Source organism: Equus asinus, chromosome 5 (assembly GCF_041296235.1).
Source record: "Equus asinus isolate D_3611 breed Donkey chromosome 5, EquAss-T2T_v2, whole genome shotgun sequence".
NCBI lineage: Eukaryota > Metazoa > Chordata > Mammalia > Perissodactyla > Equidae > Equus > Equus asinus.
Window position 1 is genome coordinate 59,287,999 of NC_091794.1, and position 19,031 is coordinate 59,307,029.

The 19,031-nt window shown below is 44.2% G+C and overlaps 1 protein-coding gene and 1 pseudogene across 12 annotated transcripts in view; both read left to right on the forward strand.

The window, feature by feature from the left end:
• The window catches only part of VEPH1 (ventricular zone expressed PH domain containing 1), a 212,598-nt gene that overhangs the window by 83,617 nt on the left and 109,950 nt on the right, over window positions 1–19,031 (forward strand). For 11 of the 12 annotated variants that reach the window (XR_011503304.1, XM_014861910.3, XM_044770990.2 and 8 more), the window contains one exon: window positions 2,979–3,188. Coding sequence is in view for 11 of the 12 variants with exons in the window: in XM_014861910.3 (XP_014717396.2) it covers window positions 2,979–3,188 (210 nt within the window). In the remaining variant the exon portion in view is untranslated. Of the gene's footprint in view, window positions 1–2,978; window positions 3,189–8,485; window positions 9,067–19,031 lie in introns of those variants that run through there. The other variant, XM_044770991.2, reaches the window with a different exon arrangement.
• LOC106844465 (PRELI domain-containing protein 1, mitochondrial pseudogene) lies at window positions 17,011–17,932 on the forward strand (annotated as a pseudogene).

The following is a 19,031-nucleotide window of genomic DNA, read 5'->3' on the forward strand; positions in this document are numbered from 1 at the left end:
TGTTTCTCTCTTTTCTTTCTCCCACCCTCCCTCCCTCCCTCTCTCTCTCTTTCTTTCTCTCTTTGCCTTTTTTATTTTTCTTATAGGGCAACAAATACAACACACTCTTGTGCGGCTTGAGATGTATGGCTGGAGTTTAAATAAAAAAATTAAATTGGCATGACTAGAGGCACATGTCACAGAGACCTCAGTGTTCCAGAAATAGGACATGAAGAGTAAGGACTGAGAAATGGAATTTTATAGAATGGGGTAGGAAACGTGTAAGCATTTTCCATTTCTAAAAGCCTCAGGTTAGGTATGCTGCCCCAACCCGGAGCAGCTGGCTGACACTTCTGCCAGATGTGCCAGGGATCTCACGGCTTCTCCTGAAGGACACACAAGTGCCCTCCATGCACAGGCAGCACTTATCAGACTGTTCATTCATATATGCCATTTACCAGAAACGAGCACTAGCTTTTCCTCCACGAGTACAGGATATGAATATGAAGTCCATTTATGTGTAGGATAATTTTAGCTATCTCAAAATTGTCTTCTTTTATGTCCCTGTTATGTTGTAGATGGCACACGCAGTATCCGTGTTTAAACATTATGTGCAACTGTTCAGCAGCTCTGCGCTGGAGTGCTGCCTGTAAATCAGATTTGCTCCCCTCTAGAATCATTTAGATTTGCCTTCTTTTGCTTTGTTCCTCAAATTTTTATTGACTCCCCTCCTGGCGAGGCTCTGTGCTACACACTGGATATACAATGGGGTACAAATTAGAACTGATATTTGACCTTGCAGAGCTTTCAGTCCAGCCTGCAAGACAGACATCTAGACCAGCAATAAGAAAGGAGCCAGGGAAGGACCTGCTCAGAGCCACATAGGGTCTGATGGGCACTTCAGCAGGGCCCTGGACTGGAGGGGGTGGAGGGCATGGGGGAGTCAGACAAGGCTTTTAATGGAAGTAGCAGCTAATCTGAGACCTCAGAAAGATTAGGAGTTAATTAGTCCAGCAAAGTAGGGACAACAAAAGTTCCCACAAGAGAGAATCAGAGTATAATCCCAGATACAAGAGAAAATTTAGCAGGTCAAGAAAATTTTCTAAAAATTCAACATGGCTGAAGCGTGGCATGCCATAGAATTTGGATAGAGGGAGAGTAGACTAGCTGGGCAAGGAGATAAGTCTGGAAAGATGGATAGGAGTCAGTTCAGAAAACGTATGTTAAGCCTCTATCTTGAGAGCACTGGCAAATTAGTGAAGCATTTTAAGCAGGGCAGGGTGACCATTGCGGCCACAGGGTGGAGAAGGGACTGGGTGAGCGGGACTGAAGGCGCGGAGAACAGGATGATGGGGTCAGCGGCGGCAGTGAGATGTTCCTGCCGAGAGACAGCTCCCCTGACTGCAGCCTGAATGAGAGCCCTGGGACAGTCTCTCACAGCACCCAGGATTTTCCCTACATGGCGATTATTATCACTTATAATTATGCATTTCTGTTGTGATTGTTTCACTGAATGTCTCCTTTACTAAACAGTGAATTCGTTATGCCATGAGGCAGGAACCCGTCAGACTTGTTGGCAGCTATAACCCCAGTACCTAGAACAGTAGCTTGCTGGTGGGAAGGACCCCGTGAACATTTGTGAGTGAGTGAATGGATAGACGAATGGAAATGGAGGGCAGTCCACCAATCCGTGAGGCACTTGGAAGGTGGAATCCATAGGACTTGGTTGTTGCTCAGACGAGGCTGCTACTAAGGGAAAAAGAGTAGTCAGAAATGATTCCCAGATTTCTGGCTCAAGTCGCCAGGCAGATAACAGTGTCCTTCACGGAGAAAGGAGAGCCTTGGGGCCAGGGAAGGTGGTGGGAGAAGCAGATTTCTGGCAGAGGATGGATTATGAGTTCAGCAGGTTGAGCTGTGCATCAGATTCAGTTTTAATACTAGAAGCCACATTTCAAGTCTACCTTACCAAAAAAGTAACAAATCAAAAAAGCAAACCAACAACAAACACAAGAAACAAGCATAGTAGAAATATGGATGGGGAGATAGCTTTTACTTTTACTGTTCAGTTTCCCACGGATTGCCCTTTCTAATTCTTTTATTTCAGCAGACAAAACAATTCAATAAATAGTCAATATTCAACATGTCTTTTCCACAAAAAAGTCACATATTCTTTAATATAAATTATTGTATCCTTATATTCATAAAAGCACTAAAAATCAAGAAAATATTAGAGTAGTGTGAATATGGTGGAAGTCATCCTACTTTAAAAATGTTCTTTATGTTATTTATTACATTTTTGTGATCAAAATGGAAAATTGAAGAAAATGTGGGAGCTCTTTCCTGATTTCTTATTTTTATTATTAAATATTTCCAAACCATATTTCTCCAATTTTAAGACGATTAAAATCAAGAAGGATCTCTTACATGCTTATGTTGACCTTCAAATTACAGCTCTGACGGTGGTTTGGAGGAAATGGAACATCAAGGTCAAAACTTGATATATGAATAGGAGCACCTAAGCATTTTGTAAACTAGCAGAGTCCAGGTTTTAAAAAGAAACAGAAAAGAAAGTAAAGCTGCTGAAATTTTACTGTAAATTTTAAATTCCAAACTTGGGAGTTTTTCCCCAGGTTTATTGAGATGTAATTGACATACATCACTGGATAAGTTAAAGGTGTACAGCATCATGATTTGACTTACATATATTGTGAAATGAATATCACAAGAAGTTTAGTTAGCATCCATCATCTCATGTAGATACAACTAAAAAGTTTAAAAACGAAAAAAATGTCTTGCCGTGTGGTGAGAACTCTTAGGAGTTACTCTCTTAACTTTCACATATATCATATATGAGAGATTTACTTGAGTTCCAATAAGGGTAATAATATCAGAATGTGTTGAGTTCAGATTTAATTTAATCAAAAACATTAGATTGCTTTTGATTTAATGAAAGTTCCTCTTTGTTTCTCTTTGTTTCCTCCTCGGCTTTCTTTTTGTAGATGGTTCAGAAGTGTGTTCCTTTTCTAATCGGGCATTTGCAGGATTCGACCCATACTGATGTCATCTTGAGCATCCTCACAGAGATAGCAGGCTACGCGCCAGAGGCTCTGAACAGTTCCCTTCCGGTGCTGAAGGAGATGGCTGAGAGACGCCCCTACCTCATTGGACAAATGGCAAGAATCTATGGAGCTGTTGGGCATGTAGATGAAGTAAGTTTTGCCTTTTTTCTCTCCGTTTCTCTAAATTCCATCGCACTTAATCCACTGGAGCTCTAGAACCTACAGATTTGTCCTAGGACTTCCGAGGACTCTCATTTCTCTTCCAAACCTTTTTCGCCGCCAGCAGCCTGTAAGGTGAAGGGCATGTTGTGGCAGGGTTACATGGAAGATTCAGGAAGCGAGGCTTTCATTGCTGGAGTGTCACGAGGAAGGGAAAGGGTTGAAATGGAGAGAGCAATATGACATACTCAAGACTGCTTCGTAATAAGAACAATCAATAAAAGAGTTTCATCTCATTTCTGGTTGCAACTCTGCTTAACCCAGGAGACCATCAGTCAGCACGGAATGAGCTCTCAGAGACTGCCTAGTAACGAGAGCCCGTGGCTGGCCTGTTAATAATGCCTGCACTCAGTATGTGTGGAGCCCTCTGGATGATGTGAGTTGGGAGAGGGAAATAACCCGTCACGGGTGTTTAAAGGTCCTAGCCTAAATATTTGCATAATGGGATCTTCCAGCAGAGCAACAGGATGCTCTCAGTTTGTGAGGGTCAAGTGACTAAGAAAGATGTTCCAGAAATGCAAGTTCTGAAGGCACGTGTGTCTGATTGATGATTTTATATTGAGATTTAGGATTTTTATTTTTTTTAAATAAAAGCAAGTCTCTCATTGAGGGGTGAAGCTTTTGCCTTCACCCACTTACATATAATTAGCTATAAGATAAATATAAAATCGTACAACTCTTAAAAGCAATTTTGTAATTCATCAAACTCAACTCCTCAATCCCACGTAGGAGAAAATTGAAAACTGGAAAGGTTAAGTGACTTACCCAGACTCAGACTGGGTTAGTTGGTGACACAGTTGGAATTAGGTCTTTGGTATCTTGGCACTCTTTTCAAATTTTGTCTAAAAAATGGGTCTTTGGTTCTGTTTCGTTTCATTTCTGCTGAGAGTTGTGGAGAGCCGTGAATCCTGGCTTCCTCCTGGTGGAGGGCCTTTCTCCTCCTAGAAGCGGGTGGGAGCTGAGCTCCCCAGCAGCCTGCAGGTCAACGGGAGGTGGGTCTTGTCAGAGGATTACTTGGTACGGCCGTGCTGCTTACTATGATCCCTTTCTACTCGCTGCTGACAGTATGTCTCACGCCTGCTGCCACAGCTGCCTCTGGTCACGCTTTCCGTGCCCGCCCCCTCTGCTGCCAGGAGAACCTGCTGCTGAGCCCAAGAGCTTTGAGGCCAACTTCAGCTGACAGCTGTTGGAACAAACTGCTGACCTTGCAGCTTTTTGCATGGACCAGAAAATTCAACCTCTGATGCGTGAGGCCCTGGAATCTTTAAAAAGTGCACCCCTCCTGCACTTTAATGATATACTTTGTGGCACAGATACATTTACGATTCCTTAATATGTAGTAATATGCATTGGAAGTGCGTTTAGTCAAACGTCCCACAGAAAATGTAATCTGTAAAAAAATATACACCACTAGCCACATGCAATTATGTAGGCTTGTCTGAACTAAGGTGAACCCAAGAGAGAATGGTCTATTAGGTGACATTTGTGTGACTCCAGATGGATGCAGGAAGGAGAGGGGATCCAAGTAGCCTGAGGAATCACTTATTTCAGAATTCAGGATATCAAAAGATTCTCCTCTCTCTCTCTCAATCTTTCATTTTCATGTGCCCACGGAGGCATCTATGTTTAGGGGAGAAAAAAATTTTCTGGTGCTTCTAATTCAGTATCAGATGATTTTGTTGCTAGGATTTAAAAGATTTTGGAAATGCCAAAAAGCCAATCCAACTTTGAGTATCTTGCTCCAACTTTTGAAATGCACAATCTGTGACTAACTGGAACCTATTGTTCCATCCCTCCCTTGTTGCCTGTCTTCCCGCAAACCACGTTGATTGATCTTCAGAGGAAGAGGGAAGTCTCCTGGGGTATGCAGTCCTCAGGCCAGGGACAGCCTCTAGCGGTGGTGTCACCCTGGAATCAATTGCACAAGTTATTAATCGACTTATGCCTCACCTTCTGTGCTAGCCTGGAGCCAGGTGTAAGAGCTGCAGGGCTGGCTATGAGGATCCAGGTCGAGTGCGTCTGTCTTTCAAATCAGGGTCCATCTGGATGGGCAAACTGTTTTCAACAGCTTGATAGCAGTGTCACAATTCTTCCATCTGCATTACACCCAGCAGAAGAGAGTTGTATATATAAAATAAAAAATAAAACCCTCACATTCTTATTTTCTCTACTTCCCAAATTACCTCGAGGATCTTCTTTTGCCGAAATTCAAATGAAACTATGCTTAATAGCCTCACAGTTCTGTGTCTACAGGAGACTACCTGGTGACTCACAGGCCATTTTAGGCTTGTGCTAAAGGGTACCCATTGGATGGAGAGTGAAGCCAGGAGGACCAAAGGGCAGAGAAGCCCCTCCTGGGGCACCTGATGAGTTGTTGGCCCTGAGGTGCTCCTTCCCTGGCACTGTCCAGTAAGGGACACAGCTTCATCAGGTGCTTCATCAGGAGTCACCCCACTTCTGTGATATGCTCAGTTGAAGCAAATGCAAAAATGAGAAATACTATTTTATTAGATATGTCCTCCACATGGCAAAAATACACAGGTCCTTTTGTCTTTCTCAAATGGGAAGATTGCAGACAACAGCAAAAATGACTTCATAGCAGCTCCTAAGGAAGGGTCCGTCCCCAAATACGCATCCAGAGCATTCCTATAAAGCCCTGAGCACAGTGCCTGGCATATAGTAAGTGCTTGAGGTGTTTCCACTAATAATAACAGCAGCAGCAGCAGCGATAGAATAAAAACCTGCCTAGCTAGAGAGGGCTAATGAGAGAGGAAGATGCTTCCTCTCGCTCTAATGCATCTCTTGTAGTGTTACCCATTTTCTTCCTAAAAGCACATGTGTGACCCTTCTCCCTTGCACACGTCTTCTGCTGACCCATCTGTTGCCCACAGAGAGACATCTAAACTCCTTGGCTTGGCCTCAGCCTCCTCTCTAGCCTTAGCTCTTACCTGTCCAGGCTACTCCATCCCGCTACATTCTCTCTACTAGCATTTTACGTCCTTTGCTGAGCACGCCTGCTCCGATGTACATCGTGCTCTTCAGCCTCTTCTTCTGCCTGGATAGTCCCTACTCCTTCTTCTGCTTATCTTTCCTGACCTAGCTCAAATGTTGCTTCCTGCATAAGGTCTTCCCAGTTCCCTTAGGTGATTGGTCACCCCCTTTAGCCTCCCCGCACAGTTTAGTTATATCTCAAATGTCAGACTGACTTGCCAAGTTGTAATTTGCCTGTCTGTGTCTATTTCTTTTCCATGAGTCTATGAGCTCCCAGAGAAAAGGAATCATACCTTATCCATCTGAATTCACCTGTGGTCAAGAGTGGACGTGCACTCGGGGGCACTGTTAATCCAGAATTTGAAGGTTGGGTTCTCACTGGCCACTTTCATTCAGTCAAGTCTCATCTAATTCTTCTATTATATTTATACAATAGAAGACATAATTATAGCTTAAGAGAAAGGAGAAGAAAACATTGAGAGAAAGGCTTGTTGATACTTCAGAGCCTACACAATTTATCTCTGATATCTAACAAGTGAAAGATGAGGATGAGCTTGACAGTAACCACAAAGTACGTGATGAGGCGTATCCATCTATGATTCCAAAAGATCCTGGCTCCTTAGTAGGTGACTTAAGAGAAGGATGATATTGAGTGGATCATGAAAGGTTTTCATATACGAGGCCTCGGCAGGCAGCAAACAGGTTGAAGTGCAGCCCCGAGGATCAAGGTTCACCATCGTGGACTGAGCAGTGGTCACCGCCTAGGGTACGTCTGTGTAAGGATCCGTCGTGTGAATGATTGTACTCACTGTGGGGACATCCATACAGTGAAACATGGTGACTAAGAGGGTGGGCTCAAGAGTCAGACTGCCCTGGTGTGAAGCCTGCCTCAGCCACTTACCAGCTGTGTGGCCTTGGGCAAGTCACGTCACCTCCCTTGACTCAGTTTCCTCATCTGTAAAGTGGGAATAGCAATATTATTCAGCTCATAGGTTTGTTGTGGGGATTTAATGAGTTAACCATGCAGAACAGTGTCTGGCAAACGGTAAACATCCAGTAAATCTCAGCGCTTTAACCTATTACTTGCTCAGTGTTGCCCAAGGCTTTCTCGGTGCATTTATTTGGATACAGATTGAATCTTAGGCCTGACAGACTGAAATTACCGAGGACAGAAACTGGGCAAATGGCTCACCGCTTCCGTGCGGCTCCAAGGAAAGAGACCAAATGGAGAGAGATGCGTGGGACAAGCCAAAATAAGCAAGACAGACAGGGCATGAGGTACCATGGATGAGGATGTGTATCAGGAAAGGGGTAAAACAACCTGGCTATCTCCTTTTTCTTTTTGGAGAAATAGCTGCTGTACGTGGACTTTTTTCTCAGAGTGAAATGTCTCTCTGCTTTATAGTTATATTGCAGACCATTATTCCTGAGGGCAATAAGAGTAAGAAACAATAATAAAGTCACATTCTGTAAAAATTGTATAATTTAAAATAGGGCTTGTCTTCCCAGGAGCTCTGGTAGCGCCCTGTTTTCCACAGAGAGCAGGTGGTCCCCGGCTCCCCGCTTATAAGAACAGCTTGAGTAGGTTTGCAGCAATTTTTTAAAAACTCTTGTTAACTAAATCTGAAGTGGCTTAAATGAAATCCAGGCCGGACTGACTTTTCTTGTCCATGGAGAACTGAAATAGAATGTTTCAATTCTAGAGGCTTTTCTTTCTTTCGTTTTCTTCCCTCATTGGACGCTGTCAGCGTGCACGTGGTCCCAGCCCCCTTGTTTGGTACCAGGGTTGTTACAGCTGTCTTCACTAACATGAGTCAACACGGAGGAGCCTCCTTCAGGAATAGCTTTGATTTTTTTGAGAGGCTGAATTGAATTCATCTGTGCATCTACTTAAGTCTCAAATAAATGAACGAAAACAATTTTAGTTTAATAGTCAAATCCTCATTAGGATCTAGTCTTATTAGAAGGCGCTAGTATATAGCACACACTCCACAGCCATGATTTCCCCCCGTGCCAGACCTACAAGGCAGGAGACCTGTGTGGTGGAAAAGAGGCAAGATGCTTTAAATGCCCTTTATGAGAGTCTCATAGCACATGGAAAGATGCTTTGGCAGCTGTTTTCCTTAGCTGGTGACCAACGGTCTGCACCTGTGAAGAGTCACATGGCGTGCCCTCCAGCGCAGCCGCTGCCATGGTGGGTGTTAAATCCTGTGCCCTCTGCCTTGTTTTTCTAACAGGCTGGAATATGCTGGCCAAGCACCAGGGCGTGTTTATTACATCCTCTCTGGGCTCAGAGTCATGGACACTTTCCAAGTAAAGAAATGACACCCATCTTCCCAGGTCGCGTTTCTGTGACATCCGGCAGGCCTTCCCCAAAAACACTTTCAGGAGGAAAAGGAAAAGAATGACAAAGGCAAGTGAGAACACATTCCTGTCCTCATCCTGACTGTGGAAAAACATCCTGCAAAGTAGGTGACGGATAGACCCATCCAGTGATGGATGATTTATGCCTTCGACTTGCAAACCAAGACTGAAGGATCTGGGGCCTTTCCACAAGAGGAAGGACCCATGACTTAAAGACACAGTTTCCCCGAAGATGGTGAAGTTAGTTAAAGCGTCGGTAGACTCAGTGACTTTGGGGATTCATTTTCTCAAGCCTTGGTTGGTGCCAGCCGGCTGCTGCTTAATGCGACAGAATTGTCATCAATTAGGGAAGCTTTTTTTGCCTAAAATGAAAATAGCTTTATTGTTTTTTACACTGTAAAAATGTTACATGCTAATGGTAAATAATATTAATAATAAACCTCTTGCAGAGTGTAACGAAAACAAGAACAAAATACTTTGAGTATATACAAAATATGCTTTCCAAAAACAGAGCTGACATTCCATCTTCTCTCTTCCCAATGATATAGGGTTGAGTTGCTGGTTCTTTCTGGGTGCAGGACCCAGTGCTGGTGATGGGGACACAGAGAGGAAAAAGACATGGTCTCTGCCCTAGAGGGCCTCACCGTGAATGGGGGCTAAGGAGATGTACGAAGAGATGATTCGAATTTCATTTGGTGCCTGTTACTGCTGAATTCTAAACGAGATCAAGAAGGAAGCAACTAAGCTTGCCTGGGGGAGTCTGAGAGAGTGTTACCAGCTTGGCTTGTCGGATGATAGGGTTATGTCGGGGGAGGAAGAAGAAGGCACCCGTGGGAGGACACAGCACACCCAGCAGCAGGCAGCTAGACAAAGACCTTGAGTCTCCTGGAAACCACGCAGAGTTTCAAAGGCCTGGAGTATTGAATGAATAATGGAGGAGAGGGAGGGAGAGGAGGCCCGACAGCAGACCGGGGCCAGATTGTGAGAACTCCTCATTGGTTAGCTGACAGTTCTGTCTTCTACCTTCTCTCTCCAAACTTATTCATCTCTGGTGCCCAGGTGACCTTGGAAGAGTATTTTGTTTCCCTTCATCTTGCAGACAAGTAAAGGAATACAGTGTACCTCAGAGTTCCCAAGAAACCAAAGAGCCTGGTAAAAGGACAAACAGTCCCCACAAATTGTTGCAAGCATAGAATAGTAAATAATAGTTACCAAAGTTACATGTTGCAACAGTTTTCAACCATGTCTTATAATTATCAACTGTAATTTAGGCCAATCGACCAAATCCGCAAAGGGCTCTCAGTTGCTCTGTGAGCAGGGCAGCTTGGCAAACTCTGCAATGGGGCAGCAGAGCCTAGAAGGGGCCTCTGCTTGACCAATCTCCCCTCAGGATTGACCCCAGGATGGTGATCCTGGTCCCTGCAGATCTGATCTCCTCCCTTCAGAGGAGGACCATCTGACTCTTGCACCAGGATCTGTGAGGCAGGAGGCTAGCGTGTCTGCCCTGGGAAAAGCAGAAAGCTTCCACTGCCTGCCTCTTCTAGCCTTGAGCTCAAGTGGCTAAATCCTAGATTCACCTGAAAGGACAACTGTGCATTGGCAGCAAGGGGGCTGCGAGGATGAAGTCGCTGCTGACTCTGGTCAAGTTCTGCTGCTCTTTTAAGACTGCAGCAGTCCTTGCCCCACTCCTAGCCCTCAGACGTACATAAATCACTACAGCGTAAGCCAGCTACTTCCACTGCCAGCATCTGCATTTCTTTGCCTATGACTTTCCCACCTCACAAGCCGCTCTGCTAACATGCGTGGTGGGACAGACGTGTGAGGCATTAATGCTCCCCCAGCAGCCCTCCACCAGTGATGCGAATTAGGGATCCCTCCCCAAATGAGATACACTTTTTTAGCATCTTCTGGTTGCATTTGCTTTCCATTCACTTAGTGTATGAATACACACCCTCCCAACTCACTCTAAGTCCTCTGACGGAGGGAACCCCACCTAACACTTCCTTGTGCCCCCTGCACTACCCATCCCAGCAATGGGCTCATAGCAGGCGGCCCACAGATACTTGCCGACTAACCGTTCTGTAGAGGCTGGAACACGACTGAGTGTCAGTGTCTCATACTACTAAACGGCGGCTGATGACCTGGCGGGCTGTGTTTGAGGAGAGCCAGGAAAACTGTAGACGTTGGGTTCCAGTCATGGGTGGTGGCTACTGGTTTTCAGGATCTGTCAGTCCACTTCCTATGTGGTGGCCTAAGTGTGGTCCCCAGACCAGCAGCATTGGATATCACCTGGGAACTGGAATCAGAGTCTACAATTTAACAAGATCTCCAGGTAACGTGTATGCTCATGAAAGTGGAGGAGGCCTTGGTCTCAAAGATTCAGGCCCTGCACGGTTTATCTGCCGTAGGATCCTTCAGGGGGTTATTTATCAAAAAACTTAAGCCTAGATTTATTAGTGAGTAGGAGTTGGGAACGTCGTACTGGTTCACATGGACTGACTTAAAGCCCCTAAGAAAAGGCATGCCCGACAGGTAGCTGATCAGCAATGGACTGTTGCGCTGAAATGTTCGTATTACGATTTTTAGCATTAACCAGAATGATTCTTGTTGCCTACATGAATACATGCAGATAACACATAAGAAATTACACTGAGAAGGGCATCTTGACATCAGCTTATTTCTTGTTAAGTAATAAATAAATCTAAAGTAAAGAAATAGTTGATGCTATTTAACAAATTTGAGTTGACTGGAAAATAAATGTTCCCAGAACAAGAGTAAATGCAAATGATCTAGGTAATGTTTCCCAACCTTCAGCGCTATGAGATCCCATAGAGTTTCAAATATCTGTCAGTTCACCCAAAAAAATAGAAAACAAACTTTCCTTACTATCTCACATCACTGATATCTTTACTTACTAAGTATGGTTGATTTGAGGCATCCCTGAATTACGCTAAGCTCCTACTGCTCCCTCCACTCTCTCTGGCTCTTTTTACTGTCTTCTGCTTTGGAAGGCAAACTTGCTTCAGCTGTAGGTAGCATTCTCTGTGACAATGGCCCCTATCTCATTCAAAAGTCCCTTTCTTCCTTCAAAACACTTCCAAGAGTCCACCTTCTCTATGACAGCGCCACATTCTTTTTTCTTTTTTTTAATTGGCACCTGAGCTAACAACTATTGCCAATCTTTTTTTTTTTTTTCTGCTTTATCTCCCCAAATCCCCCCTGTACATAGTTGCATATCCTAGTTGCAGGTCCTACTAGTTGTGGCATGTGGGATGCCACCTCAACATGGCCTGATGAGCAGTGCCACGTCCCCGCCCAGGATCCGAACTGGCAAAACTCTGGGCCGGCCCAGCAGAGCGCACAAACTTAACCACTCAGCCACGGGGCCGGGCCCAGCTCCACATTCTTAAAGCACTATTTTGTACCAACTCCTTTCCAACCGGTAGGTGCAAATCAAACTGGCAGGGGAGGAGAGAGATGGGAGGAAGCAGGAGAAGTCACAATGGTTTCCTAAAGGAAATACTCTACCTTCCTCACCTTAGAAAGTGAGAATGACCTTGACGGCAAGATGCACAGATTTTAGTATCTCATACAGTAGATAAAATGGAAACAGTAGATACAATGAGGGCTCTTCTGTTCCGTTGAGAAATGGCAAGATTAAACCACGCTATGGTCTGAGTGCCACGCCCTCCCCGCAATTCATGTGTTGAAACCTAAACCCCAAGGTGAGGGTGTTTGGAGGTGGTGCCTTTGGCAGGTGATTAGGTCATAAGGGTGGAGCCCTCATGAAGGAGGTTTGTACCCTTATAAAAGAGATCCCAGAGAGCTCCCTTGCTGCCTTCCTCCATGGAACCAAACACCAAATCTGCCTGCCCCATGATTTTGGTCTTCCTTACCTCCAGAACGGTGAGAAATAAATGTGTGTTGTTTATAAGCTACCCAGTTACAGTAGACTGAATGGGTTAAGACAACCATGAGTCCCTTCAAGACCTCAACGCAACCCTATCTAAAAGTCAGATGAGGATATTTTACTCTATGTCCACTGTTTACATGAAGATGAGCTCACAAATGAGTAGAAAGCAATTGGGAAAGTAATTGTTTTCTCCAACTAGTATATTTCAGCCTTTTTCTTTTGAGTATACCCTGGCGAGGCGTACCTTCAAAACCCATCCTATTAGCTGCAGTTTGTTTCCATATTTTATTTACTTATTTATTTATGCCCTACTTACTTCCAGCAAGCAGTTAATGCAGTTTACAATGAAAATGTAGTTGCTATGAAACCAAAAATAATTAATCCAAGGCAAAATCCAGGAACTTTTTAGTTCCTAGCACTGGAGGGATTGCGGGGGAAGGTACCAGAAAAACTATATCAAATTCTCCTAGCTAAGAAAATTACTAATCTCAGGCAAGGTTTACACTTTTGCGAACTGTACTTTTCCATTTCATTCTCCCCTTTAAGTAATGAAATAATATCCAACTATTTCTGTCTAACCTGTATTTTGGGAGTTACATCTCAACTACCATGAATTAAACATCCTGGCTGTTTCTTATGAAAATAAGTAGGTGCAAATAAAGATAGGCATCCTGTATTTAATTACATAATGAGTCAGCTAGGGCAAGTTCAATTGGAGCTGATTCGAGCTGATTCTAGTTCAAATGAGTTAAATAATGAGCCCATAGCACTTGTTTTTTCCTGACAAAAGGCTCAAACACAATTTCTCTTTCTTTCTTCCTTTTTTTTTTTCTTTCTTTCTATTTCTTTTCTTTCTGTTTGGACCCATAATAAGCATCTTTCTTCAAAATCGTTTCCATGATCGGGCCAGGATTTCTGTGGTTACTACTTTTTTATATCATTCTGTGATTACACCACATTTGCTAAACAGATACTGTGTCATTAAAGATGGGCTGCTGCTCTGAGTACTCTAGAAATGTTTCAGTGTTAAAGTCCCCAAAGGTCTTTCAAAAAGTTTGCTTAATTGAAGCAAAAGAAATAGTGGAACCATTGTTCAGGATAATCAATGAGAGGTCATTTACATGAGGGGACCATGGAGCGGTGGGAGAAGAAATTCTGGCTCAGTATAATTCACTCTGGGTCCCTTGAACCCACACAAAGGATTTACCTTTAAGAGGCTAAGTTCCCAAGCCCCCAGTTTTTAAAGAGTAAATCTAAACTACAGAACCTCTAAATCCTTTATCAACCACAAAATGACACTATGTTCAAAGTTCAAATTAGGTGGACTTCTCCAAGTTTTAATGTCTGTAAGCATTTGGGGGTAATTTTGCAAAGAAAGGATGCTGGAAAATAAACTCTCAGCACAAATAGAGAGAGATTTGGGTTTTCAAACATAAATATGGCCACACTGAATGCTCTTCTGGGAAAAATAATCTTAAATTGGAAAAATTTATTTGACGGCGGACTATGTTCAGTTTGCGGCCCTTTAAAAAAAAAATCATACTAAAAACATAATTTATATGGTTTATCGTTGTCTCACATGGTAAGGCACAAGGGTAAATGACCTTTCACACTCTGTGGTTTCTATTTTAAAACCTAAGTCAGTTTCACTCAAATATCTTTCTAAGGAAGATACAGTAAGTTCCATATTTAAATAAAAGCCATAATTGCTTTATAAATACAAATATTATACCTTTTTTTTTTCTTGACAGAGGTGGGGTTTACTTTAGCATTGTGTGCCAAATGCATAGAGTTGAACTGAGTCCAACTGGTCCTTAATTTTGCCATGTTACAAAATTTGAGGTTCCTTCAAAACAAAGGATACATCTGTTTTCATCAGCTGTTTCTTGACTTTTATTACTGGGACTTATTTTTAAAAATTGTTTTGCCTAGACAGTATTGTTTTACTAGACATGATTTATTACTCTCCCATGTGCCCACAGAAGCTATGTTCCTGAAATCATGCAAACTGAATCAAAAATAATAAGGGAAGGATGCAAACTTATTCCATTTACATCGCATAAATGACCATTTAGAATATGTAAATATGTTTAAATTCTAATAGAGTTTTTGTTTATCAATGGGAAGAAAAATATGTTCAATTACTCCAAGCTGATAGAAAGATTGAGGCATGGTCAGAGGATAAAAGAAACAATTGAGGAATGTGACTTTTTGGAATGCTGTTGGAAAAATCAGCTCAAAATTGGAGGATTATCTGCCAAGGAGAGACATTTACAATGTTTTTTGTTTATTTATTCTCTACTTTGTTCCACAAAAAAGGCCTTCGGGGACCATGCCCTCTCAACATTCTGCTAAAAAAATTATTGAATCTTAGCTTTTGAATATGATAAACTAACAACATTTGCTGCCTACTTACTGTGGAAGCATTTTGTGCATTTTTTATGCTAATATTTTAAGGCTAGAAGAGCATATCCTTGTCTGACTGGCATAATTTTTAAAGAATTAAATTTATTAATTGTATAATTAGCTTGGAATTTATAGATTACTGGATAGCTTGACCATTACTGCCTTGCCTACTTCAATAACAGCAACTTTTTACAGGATAGAAAATGTTATAACAGTAGAACATTTTTACTTCAGACACAGAAAAAGATTGAAAAAGACTGAGAAATAGTTGCAAAGAGCAAAGGATCTAGCTGTCTACAGATTATGAGCTAGAACTGGGTTGAGGTCACTAAGAAAATCTTAAGTTGTATAGTATTTTGACTTAATCATGAAACATTTTTAAAAAGGGAAACAGTCTTTCTCAGTAAAATGCTGAGTATACTTCACTTCTAGGTAAGCTCTTTTGCAGGTTACCAAAACATCGGCCCATATTTACTTATACTGAGCCGGTAATGGGTTTTGGACATTTCTAGTACTTCCAAACCTCTATCAATTCACAAAATAAGTTGACTGGGAAAAATTAAGAGGATATACTGCTTGTGCGACAGCTTGTTTTAGTTTTCGTGATAATTCAAATATGTCTGCGCTTGCATGTAGGATTTTTGACACTCAAGCAATAATAGGCAACATTTATTTGGCCTTTCTTGTGCCAGGCATTGTTCCAAATGCGTCGTTTTCAACTCGCTGAATCCTCACAGCCACTCTATGAGGCAGGCTCTGCTGTTAACCCGTGTTATAAACTGAGCCATGGAGAGTCAAGCAGCTTGCCCACGGTCGGTGACAGGCCACCGCAGAGCCGGGCTGCAGACTCCGGAGGAGCTCCTGGGTCCACCCCGAGACCGCCCGCCGGGAGACAAAGGCCAGCCGAGGGGTTTCACGCGGCGCCCGCCTTTCTGCTGGCGGTGGGTGGAATTTTCTCTGTGAATATTTATCCAAAGAAAATTTTTCACGTTTACTGACAATTTAAACAACCAGTACTGTTTTTATTCGCCCTGCTGGTCTCACGCCCCCGGATTCCACCTTGCATGCAGTAAAGAAAGCACCTGGAAAGCCAAACGCTTAACCAGCCCTTTTTCAAGGGGACATTTTAGGCAGTGAAAGCATTCGGGCTGTGAGTGGAAGGCGCCTCAGAAAGAGCCTAAATCTCCAGGATGGGTCTGAGCAGAGGCCCAGAAGGAGAAACTTAACGCTGCTCGGGAGGGCGCTCCCGTCTCCATGACCTTGACTCCAGCGTCCTTTCGGCTTTTCTAAAAGGGTGACGATAACCTCATCAGTCACTAGAATATTTGGAATTCTATTTTAAAGGTTAATGCCTCCAATTCTGAGCAGACGGCAGAACAGGGGGACCAAACGTCTTCTAGTGTAGCAGGACAGAGTCAGACACCACGAGGCAGGAGCAGGCCGCTGTCCGGAGAGATTCCCACGATGAGAACCTGTTGCAAAGCCGGCAGCGGGTTCTCTGCGAGGAGGGCTCCCGGGGAGACAGGGAGAAGCGCAGGGGCGCCGGCGGCGGCGGCGGACTGCGAACGTTCTGTCACTTAAATATGTTTACATACCTTCTTTCCTTTCTGGCATACATTCAGTAATGTCAAAAAACAATAAATGTTTACTATATGCCAAATAGTATGCCTGGCATTGAAAACAATAACATTTATAGTAAAACACTAGGGCTTTACCAAGTGGCTTATTTTTTAATTCACTGATATTTCTGGTATCACCAGACCTTAATAAAAATAATACTTATGATGACAATTGATTGCTACTTTTTTTTTGGTCATTTGCTCTGTGCCAGGCCCTTTAGAGGTACTTTTTCATCATTCCTTAAAGCAATGTCGTATAGTATTCGTGTCAGCTGAGTCTGGTAATAGCATACCCAGCTAAAGCTGGCTTCGATAATAATATTTCCTACCTCATGTAACAAGAAGTCTGGAAGACATGGTGGGCCTAAGGTGCACTCAAAAGTTCCACAATGTCGGCGGCTGCGCCGCAAGTGGCGCTGTCCCGACAGCTCCTCGTGGCGGCGGTGGAGGCGGGCTGGGCGCGGCGCGGTGGTGACTGAGCTGCGAGCCTGGCGGGCGTGCGCCGAGCCCCGCCCGGCCTCCGCGTGCCCCCCGGGCTCCGCACCCCTGATGCCGCGCGGGTGCTGAACCTGCCCCGGCCGGGACGATGGTGAAGTATTTCCTGGGCCAGAGCGTGCTCCGGAGTTCCTGGGACCAAGTGTTCGCTGCCTTTTGGCAGCGGTACCCGAATCCCTATAGCAAACATGTCTTGATGGAAGACAGTACACCGGGAGGTGACCCCTGACCAGCAGCTCCTGTCCCGGCGACTCCTGACCAAGACCAACAGGATGCCCTGCTGGGCCGAGCGACTGTTTCCTGCCAATGTTGCTCACTCAGTGTACATCCTGGAGGATTCTATTGTGGACCCACAGAACCAGACCATGACCACCTTCACCTGGAACATCAACCATGCCCGGCTGATGGTGGTGGAGGAGCGATGTGTTTGCTGTGTGAACTCTGATAACAGTGGCTGGACCAAAATCCGCCGGGAAGCCTGGGTCTCCTCTAGCTTATTTGGCGTCTCCAGAGCTGTCCAGGAATTTGGTCTGGCACGGTTCAAAAGCAACGTGACCAAGACTATGAAGGGTTTTGAGTACATCTTGGCCAAGCTGCAAGGCGAGGCTCCTTCCAAATCCCTTGTGGAGACAGCCAAGGAAGCCAAGGAGAAGGCAAGGGAGACGGCACTGGCAGCTACGGAGAAGGCCAAGGACCTTGACAGCAAGGCCGCCACCAAGAAGCAGCAGCAGCAGCAGCAGTTCGTGTAGGCAGCCTGGGCCTTAGGGCAGCAGCCCACCAGACCGCCCAGCTCAGGCCCCCTGCCCTCTCTCCCTCGTACTTCATGATTAAAAGTCAACTTCCAGCCCTCTCTACTGTCTGGGCGGTGAGCTGGGGGTGTGTCCTCTTGGGCATCTACGGTGCACCAGGCACGCTACCAACGTCTGAGCCGAGTCTGCTTATTCTCACATTGGGCAGCTGAGGACAGAGGCACAGAGAGGTGCAGTGACTTGCCCAGGGTCACAGACAGCGTGTGGGTGACATGGTCATAAATGTTAGACTGTACGCTCCACGAGGGCAGGACCTGTGTTTTGTTGTCTGATGTGTCCCAGGTACCTGGAACAAGGTCCAGCATATAACAGGCACTCAATAAATATCTGTTGAATTAAAAAAAAAAAGTTCCACAATGTCAGCAAGTGTCCTTGTTGACCAAGCTCTTTCCATCCTCTCTCCATCAGCCTTGGTGTATTGACGCGGCCTCATAAGTGTGTCCCCTGTGCTTGCAAGATGGTTGCCACAGATCCAGGCAGTACATGATGTAGACACAGCAATGTCTGCCTAAAGAAAAGGCGTGTGTCCTTCCATGTATCTCTTTTTCTTTGGGAGGGAAACCTTTTCCATCAGTCTCTCACCCCAGAAAACTTCACCTCAGGTCCAAATGCCCAGAATAAATTCATATACTCATCCTCTAGTTAAAACGGAGGCTAAGGAATTGAATAGCGATCACTTTCACTTTATAGCAGGATGAAGGTTCTACCAATAAGAAAGAAGCTGATAGAGAGAGATTCAGCTACTGACAGACAATCAAAATTATCTGCCACCGAACTGCTAGCTCCAATTTACAGATGAAGGAACTGAGACTTGAAGTGGCTAAATAAGATGCTCAAAGTCATACAGCTAATAAAAACACTGAGCCAGAAATCATCCCAAGTTTTTCTCAATATAAATCCAGCCATACCAAAAACATCTGTCAGTACAATCATTCCCCAAAAGGAGATAAGAAGATCAAAAGTCCTATTTTGCTGAAAGGCGTTAGGTTTCCCATCTCGTGGTGCCAGAGGTGTGTCTAGGAGTGAGGGGGTGTTGGTAGTGATTTTCAACAATAAATATTACTCTATGCCAGGCGACACATTAAGCACTGGAGGTGCAAAGATGAACATGACATGTCCAGCCTTTGAGGGGCGCGCTGAGGAGAGGGAGACAACTGGACACATGAATTGCAGGCAA